General features: G+C 47.8%; 1 protein-coding gene across 6 annotated transcripts in view; it reads left to right on the plus strand.

Moving 5' to 3' along the window:
- Positions 1-9,078, plus strand: part of NPAS3 (neuronal PAS domain protein 3) — an 839,616-nt gene extending 830,538 nt beyond the window's left edge. For 5 of the 6 annotated variants that reach the window (XM_072838226.1, XM_072838221.1, XM_072838222.1 and 2 more), the window contains 2 exons: positions 2,598-2,722; positions 4,477-9,078. In XM_072838226.1, coding sequence (XP_072694327.1) covers positions 2,598-2,722; positions 4,477-5,882 — 1,531 coding nt within the window. In that variant the 3' untranslated portion in view covers positions 5,883-9,078. The remainder of the gene's footprint in view (positions 1-2,597; positions 2,723-4,476) is intronic. The other variant, XM_072838224.1, reaches the window with a different exon arrangement.
- Positions 9,079-12,843: the final 3,765 nt, after the last annotated feature.

Below are 12,843 nucleotides of genomic sequence, written 5' to 3' on the forward strand. Positions count from 1 at the left end.
AACACGTGGTCTGAATAGGAACGCTTCCAGTAGGTCTTATGAATGGAAGTTGGTGCCCTTTGGCTGATAATCTAGACAGGGAGTACCTGAATCCCATTTTTCTCGGAGACAGCCAAATGGAGCCGAGATGCTGACAACCATGGCTCATCAGCACACTGACCCTTCAGAGTGTGTTCACGTACATTGGTGATGACTTGAAGGCATGAATGTGCTTGCTACCAATAGCATATCAATCAGACACTAATGATTATTGCTCTAGAGAGGGCCTTAATGTGCACCACTTAAAAGAGTCTTCATTTATCTACTTTCTTTTTCCTTTTCTGACCTCTTCGACGCTACAGTAATTCTCTCCAAAGGTCCAAGTATGTGTATTTAATGTGGCTTTCTCCGAGGCCTGATTTTCATGTGAACTTTCTCCTGTGTTCGTGATATGCTCAAGATGAGTTCTGATGCCAAGGAATCCTTTTACAAAGAGGTTTATGAAACAATGGCTATGTGTAATGCAGGTTATAAAAACTCACATGCCAAAGAGAAATCAGAATAAGGTATTGTGGCATGAACATTCTTTTGCTAGTCAAAAATGTCGTCGCGCCAAGGAGACCCATTATTATTATTAGAAATCAGGCATTAGCAACAGGAACGCCACAGACTGGAAGATAATCTGTCCCCCATGCTGATGGAACACAGTACACTGAAGTCGTCTGTACACTTGGCCACTCCCATTCAGGGAGATGATTTCTTGCTGTCTGGATCTTTCTTACTGCTTCATCCCTCTCAGGACTCCCGACTCTGCCCCCAAGTGGAAGGAATGAGAAGGGTTAAGGAGAGGTCAGTCCATGAAATTTTGGATCAACACCACTGACCTGGCCTGGGATCAAATGTACAAGCTCCTAAGTGTTTGGTGATTCTAGTCCATCTAATTCCATAGGGAGAGGACTGAAGTAGTCTGGGTACCAAAGACAAGTTATCAGGCTCAAGAGTCTCAATCTCAGACACGGTAGACCTGTGTCAGCTGACCCAAAGACTCACCCTGAGTTCAGGGGGAGAAGTCTACAAGCTGGGTGACAAGTGACTTGTGAACCCCCATCTGGACCAGAGGAGACTAACGCAGATGGGCATTAGCAGAGGAAAACCACCACGTCTGCCATTTCACTGGCATCACTTCTAGAGGCTCAAGATCTAAAAGAAAAAGATGTGGCCTTGGCAAAACAGCAACTATTGAATATTAGCAAAAGAGTAACTTACTGAAGTTTCTTTCCCACATTTCCTTTCCTTTGTTCTTCCCTGAGCAATATTTTCATTTTCTCAAAACCCTCACTTCTGGGTCATTCAGGCCTCTCGTTCCCCATTCTGAAATGACTGCTCTTCTCCTCTTCTCTCACGTGTTGGTAGAATTAGGGACTCCAGAGTGTTCAGAGACTGAGAGTCTAAGGCCACCTTCCCACCATTAGTCTCATCTCATTATCTAGGGAAAGCTCTGCCCCTGAAGCTAATTCACACTAAGGAGTAAATGCCTGATAATCCATCGTGGTGAATTAACCCTCCCCGCGACACTGGCCGCTTTAGAGCGGTTACTGAAACAGTGACTCTCAAATATAGGGATTTCACTAGAGATTAGCAGATGAATCGGTAATCATCATCTGGTTGGCTAGCCATCCTGGAGGGTAGAAGAGGCATTTTCCACTTTGAGGCAAGAAGGCTTTCTTTGTGTCTCGAGATTACAGTAGCCCACATTTGCTAGTACATTGGGCTGGCCTTGAAGGTGGCATTTCTAGAAGATAGCTCGCTCAAACTGACCAAACACACACTCTTTTTCCAGAAGAGGCCTGTTTCTGAATTAAAAATAGAACAAAAATTAAGCACATTTGTGCAGATGGGGTTAGATCCATTCTGTTAGGGCCTCTTTCACACTGGGACTCTCCCCACTGCAATCAGAGTTCCAGCTTAACAAGCCACAGGTGTACACCACATGAACGGCTGAAAATGTGATTGTAATGGGTGTGTTGACAGTTCAGTAGCCATAATCCATGCATCCCAAGGTGCACCTGTGCATCTGTCAGATCATTAGGCGCCAAGGGCTCGGCACACCGCCCCCACCCTCACTCAGTGGCTCTGGAGCCATCTGAGCAGCTGAGAAGCTCCATCAAGGAACCAAGACAAGGGTACCGAGGCAATGGACTCATTAGGAGCCCAAGAGGAGATAGGGCACACCAGGAGGTATGGGAAGGAATAGCTGAGAGTACTTCTCCCCCCGCCCCACCCCCGCATGTGTTAGACTGGGAGGAATGTCAAGCAGCGCAATGCCCTGGTCCCCGGCCCCACCTGATTATTTAAAAGCGTTTTAGTGGCTTTCCTGTGGCATTTGGGTATTCAGCCCTCGTGGCAGGGTGCAGTTGCACCCCAGCACAGGAAATCCCAGCCTCAGGAGAAGTCCCATAAGGACCTAAGAAATGGCTTCTCGCGTAGTCTTTTAAACTCTCTAAGCTCCAGAAGTCTGGGGCCAGGAGGTGGGGGGCGGGGGGGGGGGGGAGATGGTCAAAAGCAAACCGTGGAGAAGGGGTGTCCGCCCTCCTGATAAATGCCTCCCTCGCCCGCAGTAACCCCGAGTACAAGGACACACCCATGGATATCGCACAGCTCCCCCACCTGCCGGAGAAAACTTCGGAATCTTCGGAGACATCCGACTCTGAATCAGACTCTAAAGATACCTCAGGTATTACAGGTATTCCTCCTTCTCCATGTTCTACGCTCAGGGCTGGCCTGCGCAAACACGGGGGTGGGCGGCGGCCCCAGGGCCACCATCGGAGCCGGGCGGAGAACCAGGACATCGGATGCAGACACACAGGTCGCATCAAATCGGTACCGGGTCGCTCTCTCTCTGTACGTCCGTGTGTATGTTTATGTGTCACCACATACATCTGTGCACACACATACGTACGTGGCATCTCTACACACATACATACGTATGGTAAGGGATGTATTTATACACAAAAACACGTTATTCTATAATACAGCCCCAACATGCCGGTACATATACGAGTCTACAGACCGCCTGCTTGGTTTAGCAGTCACTCAGTGTCCGCCCTCCACGGCCACACAGGAGTCCTGCCCTGACTTCACAGCCAGCTTTGGCCTCTTTACCAGAAGCAGTAGCCAGTTTATTTCACTATCTCTAAGACAGTCTGTACCTTTGAGCCCCAGATATTCACATCTTTCCCGAGTTGGGGCTGAGCCTCCAAAGCAGGATCCTTAAGGGCATAGGTAAGGGGTTCTTTGGAAAGCAGACTTTCTGGTAGTTCTTTGGGGCTCGGGAAAGTTAAAAATCTACTTTTCCTCCAATCCCCAGCCCCCATTCCACAGACACGCTTAGGGCCAGGGAGCACAGAACTCACAGAGTTTTACAGCTGCAAAGAATCCTAAGCCTCTTCTGACCCAACGTCTTCCACAGAAATGAAGTAGTTCCGTGATTTGTCTAAGGTTGCAGGACAGCCCGCCTTCCAGAAGCGTCACAGCAGAGCCACAAAATCAGCATCATCCCTAAATCTCCTGAGTTGTGTTACCGGGAGAATCTATCTCCCTCTAATGTGCCAGGCGGCTAGGGGTCCCCCACCACCACCACCCTTCCATCCTTAGGGGCACCTGCTCTCCGGGCTTGTACGCCCATATCCCTCTACTCTAGACAAAGCTTCGGGGAAGCGGAAGGAGGTGAAAAGCGCAGAGGATCCTGACTGTTTTCCTATCCTAAGCTGAATTCATCTGCCAGTTCTTTACTAGGGCAGAAGTTCCAGAATAGACACGCTCTGCGCCTTATTTACCTACCAACATAGCAGGGAACAAAAAAGACAACAATCCCACCACCCGCCCGGTGGAGCCTATACTGTAGTCGGGGGAAGAGATCAAGGCGAATGAGAATAAGCACCACCTGATTCCCTGCACGGCCAAGTGCTACAGAGAAAAACAGGAATAAGGAGTGTGGTTTTCAATCATGAACAAATATCCACCAACGGAAAGTGCAGACGTCTGTAGAAAGTCACCTTGCACACCACCATGCTTCTGTGTCACTAACCTCTCATTCCAGATCATCATCGGCTCTGATGCCCCGAGTATTTTTTTTTTTTTTTTTTGCAGGACTTCTCAAAGGTTAGCGTGCCAAACGATCGCCCGGGGATCTTGCTGAAATACAGAATCTGATTTAGCAGGCTTGGGTGAAAGCTGGGACTGTGCATGTGTGACGCGCCCACACTCTGAGTAAAGGGCCCGCTGGCTAGTCGAAGCCTTCCAGACGGAGAAAGCCCGGGCTCTCGGTAGCGAAGGTGGGGGAGCGGCCCAGGTGGGCCCACACTCCGCCCCCCCCCAGCAGGTGCGCCGTGCGTCCTGCCCTGCTAACCAGGTGTCTTTTGTCTCCCCTCCCCCCGCCCCCTGCCCCCCCTGCCCCCCCCGCCCCCGCCCCCTCCCCCGCCCGCTGGCCCCACGCAGAGGACAACGAGAACTCCAAGTCCGACGAGAAGGGTAACCAGTCGGAGAACAGCGAAGACCCGGAACCCGACCGGAAGAAGTCGGGCAACGCGTGCGACAACGACATGCACTGCAACGACGACGGGCCCAGCTCCAGCAACCCCGACAGCCGCGACAGCGACGACAGCTTCGAGCACTCGGACTTCGAGAACCCCAAGGCGGCCGAGGACGGCTTCGGCGCGCTGGGGCCCATGCACATCAAGGTGGAGCGCTACGTGGAGAGCGAGTCGGACCTGCGGCTGCAGAACTGCGAGTCGCTCACGTCCGACAGCGCCAAGGACTCGGACAGCGCGGGCGAGGCGGGCGCGCAGGCCTCCAGCAAGCACCAGAAGCGCAAGAAGAGGCGGAAACGGCAGAAGGGCGGCAGCGCCAGCAGGCGGCGCCTGTCCAGCGCGTCGAGCCCCGGCGGCCTGGACGCGGGCCTCGTGGAGCCCCCGCGGCTGCTGTCCTCCCCCAACAGTGCCTCGGTGCTCAAGATCAAGACGGAGATCGCGGAACCCATCAACTTCGACAACGACAGCAGCATCTGGAACTACCCGCCCAACCGCGAGATCTCCAGGAACGAGTCCCCCTACAGCATGACCAAGCCCCCCAGCGCCGAGCACTTCCCGTCGCCGCAGGGCGGCGGGGGCGGCGGGGGGCTGCACGTGGCCATCCCCGACTCGGTCCTCACCCCGCCGGGCGCCGACGGCGCCGCCGCCCGCAAGACTCAGTTCGGCGCCGCGGCCCCCGCGGCCCTGGCCCCCGTCGCCTCCGACCCGCTGTCGCCCCCGCTCTCGGCGTCCCCGCGGGACAAGCACCCCGGGGGGGGTGGGGGCGGGGGCGCGGGCGGCGGGGGCGGCGGCGGCGGCGGCGGCGGGGGCGGCGGGGGCGCGGGCGCGGGCGCGGGCGGCGGCCCCGGCGCGGCCAACTCCTTGCTGTACACTGGGGACCTGGAGGCGCTGCAGAGGTTGCAGGCGGGCAACGTCGTGCTCCCGCTGGTGCACAGGGTGACGGGGACCCTGGCCGCCACCAGCACGGCGGCGCAGAGGGTCTACACCACCGGCACCATCCGCTACGCGCCCGCAGAGGTGACCCTGGCCATGCAGGGCAACCTGCTGCCCAACGCGCACGCTGTTAACTTCGTGGACGTTAACAGCCCCGGCTTCGGCCTCGACCCCAAGACGCCCATGGAGATGCTCTACCACCACGTGCACCGGCTCAACATGTCGGGACCGTTCGGGGGCGCCGTGAGCGCCGCCAGCCTGACGCAGATGCCCGCCGGCAACGTGTTCACCACGGCCGAGGGACTCTTCTCCACGCTGCCCTTCCCCGTCTACAGCAACGGCATCCACGCGGCACAGACTCTGGAGCGCAAGGAGGACTGAGGCGCCCCCGCGGGCCCCCCCGAGGCATCGTCGGCGTTTTCGTTTAGACCTTTTGATTCTAGCACTTTGAATTCGAGCAGGTCGGCGTCCGCTCTCCACACCGCGGCCCCCTTGCACCCCCTTTCTTTACCTTGACTCCTTCTTTCCCGTAAAGATATTGTTTATTTTCTGCCTTCGGAGAGTCCGATGACCCGTTGCCTGCCGTTTTGTCTTCTTCTAAGATGTGTGTTGGGTTGTTTTGCTTTCCTTTGCATCTTTATTAAGATGTCTTTAATGTGTATATGCCTCTGCCATAGAATACTCAGTCTTGTGGTCAAGAGATTTCTCAAGTGACAACCATCGGGTTCCTTCACCAAGATCTTGATGTGATCAAGATTGAAAGAGACAAGCATAAACAATGTGCCCTGTTTGACGAAGTCAAATGAAATGGGGTGTTGTTCGGTTCTGTTCTGTTTCGTTGTTTTGGTTTTGGTTCTGGTTCCTAATTCCTTTTAAAATAGGGGGATAGTATTTTAGAATTTTATGCAGAATTTAATTCTCTTTTTATGGTTAAGATTTTAAGATTTTCTTACTTGCACATAAAAAATAATTTGGGTTCTTAAACTTAATTTCTGGCCTGTGACTAGAATGTTTAAAAAAAAAAAAAAAGTTGGACTAAATGTTAATTACTGAAACATTAACTTAATTTCTAAAACCATGGTGCTATCATTTATTAATCTGTAATGTCTTCATACAAAATGCAGCTCCTGGGCTGGGTTTTGGAAAAAAAAAAAAAAAAAAAATGTGTTCTGTCCTGGTCTGGAGTCCGCTGCTGCAGTCTCCTTGGTTAGTTAAGACAAAGCCCTCATTAACGTTTGCTGCAGGACTTAAAATTTTTTACCTCCCAACTAACAAACATAGCCTCACATTAAATTTAATGGGTCAGTAAAGCCCTTTTTAAAGGGGCCTTTGGAAAACTCAATCAAACTGATTTGAGGAGCAGTTTAGTTACATACTGCCTTTTGTTGAGCTGTTTTTCTTTTTTTTTTTTTTTTTTCCTTTTCTCAGTCTAACTGAGGCTAATTTTTTGCGACTTCAGTAACACTTCAGAGTAAACGAAGGAAAAGATATTTAACATCTTTTTTATTTCTTTTTCATTTCTTGCTAACAAAAAAGGGAAGGTTGTATTTGGGGGGACTGATTTGATTTGATGGCATTTTTTTTTTCCCCTTTGGTTCTCTTATTTCTAGGTTGAAACCAGTACGGTTTAAAACTAAAGAGTGGGTTGATAAGCTTCAAACAGATAACCGCAACTGAAAACCGCACATGAAGTAAAAAAAAAAAAAAAAGAAAAAAAAAAGAAAAAAAAAGAAAAAAAGAAAAAAAAGGAAAAAAAGAAAAAAAAGAAAAAGAAAAAAAAAATCTCCTATTTTGTCTTTGTTGCCAGAAATCAGTGTAGTGTCAAACACTCCAAATGACTGTCAAGTATAAATTCTTCCTCCACTCCATCTTTGGCAGCTGTTTTTAAGGCATCTAATAACAGATGTGAGAACTGTAATGTGTGCAATGTGTACGTGTCCTTGGCTGTCGGCCCCATTGCAGTTTCAATGTGTGTTGCTATATGCAGTATATACTAAGCTAACGTAGTTGTTTTGTCCTTTGTCTTCTCTGTGCTCTCTCTCTAGTCCGGAGTGGTCCAGTCCCATTCCTGCAGTCCTAGTGAATCAGTGATTCTTGGGGGTTAGTGAGTTTTGTGTGGTGGCCTTCCTCTGTAACGTCACCCTATGCTGCTTCTACTGTCTGTGAATCTTTCGTTCCACTTTTTAAAATCCCTGCTGTTGCTTTGCTGGTGTATATTCTCCCGACCTCTCCTTCCTTTCCCTCCCTCTCTTGTCTCCCCTTCTCCCTCCCATCTATCCTCCACCCACCCACCCTTACCCCGCTCCCCCCTCCCCACACCCTTCCCCAAAATCTTTTTCATTCTCAGAGATAAAAAAGACTCTTAACTAGCTCAAGGTTAATGGAGCCATTTTTCCCACAATGGAGTTCTGGGTATGACTTTTTCTTCTGGAGTGCAACACAAAGCACTGAAGAATAACGCTCAGATATTTTAAATAATTGATGCCACAGAGCCTCAGTTGTTAACATTCCCAGAGTCCCTTGTGCTCTACCTAAGCAGTGGGTGCTTTTCTTTGGTTTCCTTCCAGGTTGGCTGATGGAGCAATATATAAAGCAATTATCAGTGAGACAGAAAATTATTTCAAAGGTCAACCCACATTTTTTAAAAACAAAAGGGGAGGGGATAATGGAATATAGAATTGTCATATATATTTGTTTATGTGTGCAATGCTAATATAGTAATTCGGCTGTCCTTTGAATATCACTGTGTTGCGTGGTTTCCTCTAGGACCTTTGATGCCATGAGTCGGGCCCACATCACTGTGGAATAATAATAACTAAAAGAAGTGAAATGCCACAAATTTTAATAGTGAGCTTACTTGAAGGATTTAAGTAGGTTTAGAAGGTGAAGAAGGCCAGTCATGATATTTAAAGATTAATTTTGGAAGCTCTACTCTAGCTATCGAACAATCAAAGGAATGCACCTATCAGCTACAAAGAACAGCTAGACAGCTGTTTGTTTTTTTTTTTTTTCTTTTATAAATGTTTCTGTGTTGTGTCAAAATGATTTCTGGTGATTTAAACTAACAGATAATCACAGCTGCTGTCTAAATCCATAGTGTTTAAAATTACAAAATGAAAAAAAAAACACTTCATTACCTGTGAAGACTGTGTCTGTGTTTTTAACTATTTCTTGTACAAATATATGAAAACTTTTATGAGGAGACTGGTGCCAAGTAGCTGAATAATGGGGAAAGGGATATTCTGTTCGTAAAAATCTTAGCAGTGTTACCAACTCTACAATATATATATAAAAAAAAAAATTAAAACGTTACAAAGCGACAGCTATGGTACATTTGTTTTGTGTGAAGCTAACCGGACCTAACTTCCTGAGTGCCTGGCTTATTTTGAAACATTTTTTTTCATTGACCATTGATAATGCTGCAAATCAGAAATGTACATACTTCATTTACAACAGGGTTCTTTTTATACTTTTGTAGATTCTCATACATGTCACATACATGGTTGTCTTTATGTAACTTAATTTTTTCATCCGCAGGTGCCATTTTCATAATAAACTTCTCTTGGATTTGTTACTATCTGGCATCATTTCTTTTACATGTAACCATCCTAACTAATGAGTGCTGGTAGTATTTGTTTAAGCAGGTACCTTGGTCATTACTATTGATTTTTTTTCTTAAAAAGTTCGAAAAAAAAAAAGATACATCCATATTTTTGCTAGTTTTGGAAAAAAAAATGCATAGCTTGTGTCATGATGAGGCTGACAAGGCACAGATTAAGATGCTAATCCAAATACTACACCAAACTTGCAACCATCCTAAATTTTCAGCTACCCCAACTCATTGTCATACTGAGCATTATTATGCACATTATCAAAGCTGAACAGTGGGCCTGCATGGTAACCACTACGGGAAGTGTGCATTTTTTCTTGATTAATGCACAGTAAGTGATGACAGTTTTCATACATTAATCATTGAAAATGCACTCGATATTTTCATTTATTACAATCTATAATGTATAACCAACTGTTCCATTGCTTATATCGTCTCTTTATACTAAATATGTATTTTCTTTCTCCAGACAAGCGACTAAGTCACGATTGTGCTGTTATTGGTTAGGTCAGCGCGCAGCATGCAGCCTGTCACGTTTGAAGGCAGGTCATCTGGCTAGCAAAAAAAAAAAAAAAAGAAAGAAAGAAAGAAAGAAAACTTCAGCTTGCTATCTCCCAGATAAGGATACAGATGGGTCACAAGTTAATTCTGTGCTCTCCAGAAAATGAAGAGAGATGAACGGGTTGAGCTGAAGCAGAAGGCAAACACTTTTGTCCCAAAGCCACCAACCATAGTAAATGTCACTCCCTAGTTAAAGTCTTCAGTAACATTTGCCAATTTGAGGGTACTGTTTATTAGTGGAGGCTGGCATCAGACTGGTGGATATGGAAATGTGGCCACGGTGGTAGGGTCCTAGGTTTCTCCACCGTGTCCTCTCTGGGTCCTTGAAATAAATACTTGGAAATTGGAAATAGGGAGAAGGTAATTAAGAACACCGAATTGGGTTCTCCCTATGTGTTTCCAAAATGTTTCCTGCTCTTTTGCTCCCGAGAGTCAGAAGAATATAGTACAACAAGATTGACAGGTCAAAACCTGATGAGGCTGGAAGCTCCATCCTGAACAGAGTGGGTGCGGAAGCCAGCCTACCCAAGCCATTCAGTCTGGTAGGCCCTGCCGAAGCTGGCTCTTAGTGGTGGCCTCCAGAGCTTTGTCCGGGGCGGGGGGTAGGGGCTGTCTGCCAAGGCAGAGTGGCAATTAGAGGAGCGTGGCACTAGGGCTGACCCTCTGTCAGCTGACAGCAATGTTGATTGGCCATAACACTTTATTCCTGGACCCTGCTTCAGCCCTGTGATCTGCAGGTGGTGGCAAGGAGAGTTGAAAAGCAGCAGCGGTCAAGGGATGGGTGAAATGAAATCCTCACAGCATCTGGAGCTTCGGCAGTGGAAGGGGTGGAAATCCTGGATTTCTTACCCAAGCTCAAGCCTCCCTTAGTATCAGCAAGTTCCCTGTCCTTTATTTGTACCCATCAATGCTAAAATATGTCACTAATGAAATAATAAACATCTCAGGGCCAAAAAGAGAGCAAGCGAGCTCTGGGCCCGGACCCACTGACAGTCAAGGAAGCCCTGCCATCTCCCCAGCCCCCGGGGCTGGCAGCCAAGCCAAGGCCTGAGCTCCCAGAGGCACAGGACCTCTCCCTTGCCAGGCTGGCGGCAAGTCAATGTGTCAAGGCTCCAGTTTGCAGGTCGTGGACAGAACAAGGCTGTCGCCAGCTCCCTGTACCCTTCCTCTTCTCTTTCCCAGCCAATACCGATTCTTGTTTATTTAGCAATAAGGAACAAGAAAAAAAATTGTTTTCAAAAAAGGCAGCAGGTGGGACGCGAGGGAAGCCATGCTCTAGATGAGCATAAGGAACTGAATGTAGTCCTTGTGGATCATAATTCTTACCCAGCTTTGCCTCCCCCTCGACAAAGCCTGTTTCTACCGAGCATGTTTAAAACAATTTGAAGCTAACCTGGCCTGGGCATTACATTGAAGGTAAGAGATAATGTCGAATGTCAAGCCTGGAAGCTAGTCTGTTCAAGCTAAGATAATTACCCAGGTTCAAAAAGTAGAAAGAGTAGAAGACTTAGGAGAGAAAGAAAAATACCTTTGCCAATACTTCATACCACGTAGTAACAAAAGACAAGCCTTGTTCTTGAGCATAATTCCCAAAGAATGACAACAACTAGCAGGCTAAAGAAACAAGTCTCGTGTGCTAAGGTAAGTGATCACCCTCAGCTGCTCATGCTTTCCTGTATCTCCTAAGGAATCATGATAAAGAAGGGGGGCTGACCGGGTGGACCACAAGCACTAACCATGGCTTGCTCACCTTCATGTCCCCTTAGTGCCTTGCTCAGTGATTCACAAATAGTCTTTGCTCAGTAAAGATCTGCAGAATACTGATGGATGAGGACATGTAAAAAGGAGAAGAAAGGAAAGGAAAGAAGGAAAGGAAAGGAAAGGAAAGGAAAGGAAAGGAAAGGAAAGGAAAGGAAAGGAAAGGAAAGGAAAGGAAAGGAAAGGAAAGGAAAGGAAAGGAAAGGAAAGGAAAGGAAAGGAAAGGAAAGGAAAAAGGGAAGAGAAGGGAAGGAAAGGAAAGGGAAGGGAAGGGAAGGAAAGGGAAGGAAACATGACTTGTCAAGAAGCAGAGATCCCACTAGAAATGTCCATGTGGTATTGCAGAATAGCTTGAGTTTCTATCAAGAAAGGAATAGCAAAATGGACAAAGCAACAAGTGTGTTCATTCCCACCTCCCTGGGGAGTCCAAACAGCTGGCACAGAGTTGGCCCACAATAAATGTTGGCTGGAGGATGGGTATATGCGTCAAGAACACAATCTATTCTGTATGCAGCAATAAATTAGGCACATCAAATAGAGAAAGGAAGAAGAAGAAAGAGCCCAAGTAGTTGCTAACTTAGTAAACTCCAACATCATATGCCATGGACAGCTATGTAAATGTATCTTAGATGCTCAAGAAGGTATCCTTTAATAACAGATCCTCACCAAAGAGCTGTAAACTGAGGCATCATCCAGAGGATCTTAGCAACTCTCAGGTAGAAATCACATCTCCTGGGACACCTGGATGGCTCAATGGTTGAGCATCTGCCTTCAGCTCAGGTCATGATCCCGGTCCTGGGATCGAGTCCCACATCCAGCTCCCTGCAGGGGGCCTGTTTCTCCCTCTGCCTGTGGCTCTGCCTCTCTGTGTGTGTCTCTCATGAATAAATGAATAAAATCTTTTAAAAAAATCATGTCTCCTTAATTTGAGTGGTGAGGGTCTTTCTAGCCCACTAATCGACAGTTGTAATTTCTAGAGGATGCTAAGCAGAAATCTTACCTCCAGAGTTAAATGGGGCCCTCTGCTGTCTGAGTGGCCTTCAAAGATGTGAAGATGGCTATCAGAGGCCCACGCCTCTCCAGGCTGTCACCTGTTCTTCCAGTTGTTTCTCCAGTGGCACCATGGCAGATGCCTTCACTAGTCTGGACACTCCCGTCTGGGTTTACAAGAATTCATCAAGGCCCCTGTATCTCTCTCCTAGGGCTGCCTTATTACCACGAACTGAGTGCCTGGAAACAAATGTATTGTCTCCCAGTTCTGGAGGATAGAAGCCTGAATTCAGGGGGCCAGCATGGTCAGTTTCTTTTGGCAGGCTCTGAGAGAGAGCGTAGGCATGTTTCTCTCCTAGCTTCTCGTGGGCTACTGGCAATCCTTGGCACTTCCTTCACTTGTGGGTTCATCACTCTGATCTC

Source organism: Canis lupus, chromosome 9, assembly GCF_048164855.1.
Source record: "Canis lupus baileyi chromosome 9, mCanLup2.hap1, whole genome shotgun sequence".
In the NCBI taxonomy this organism is placed as follows: Eukaryota; Metazoa; Chordata; class Mammalia; order Carnivora; family Canidae; genus Canis; species Canis lupus.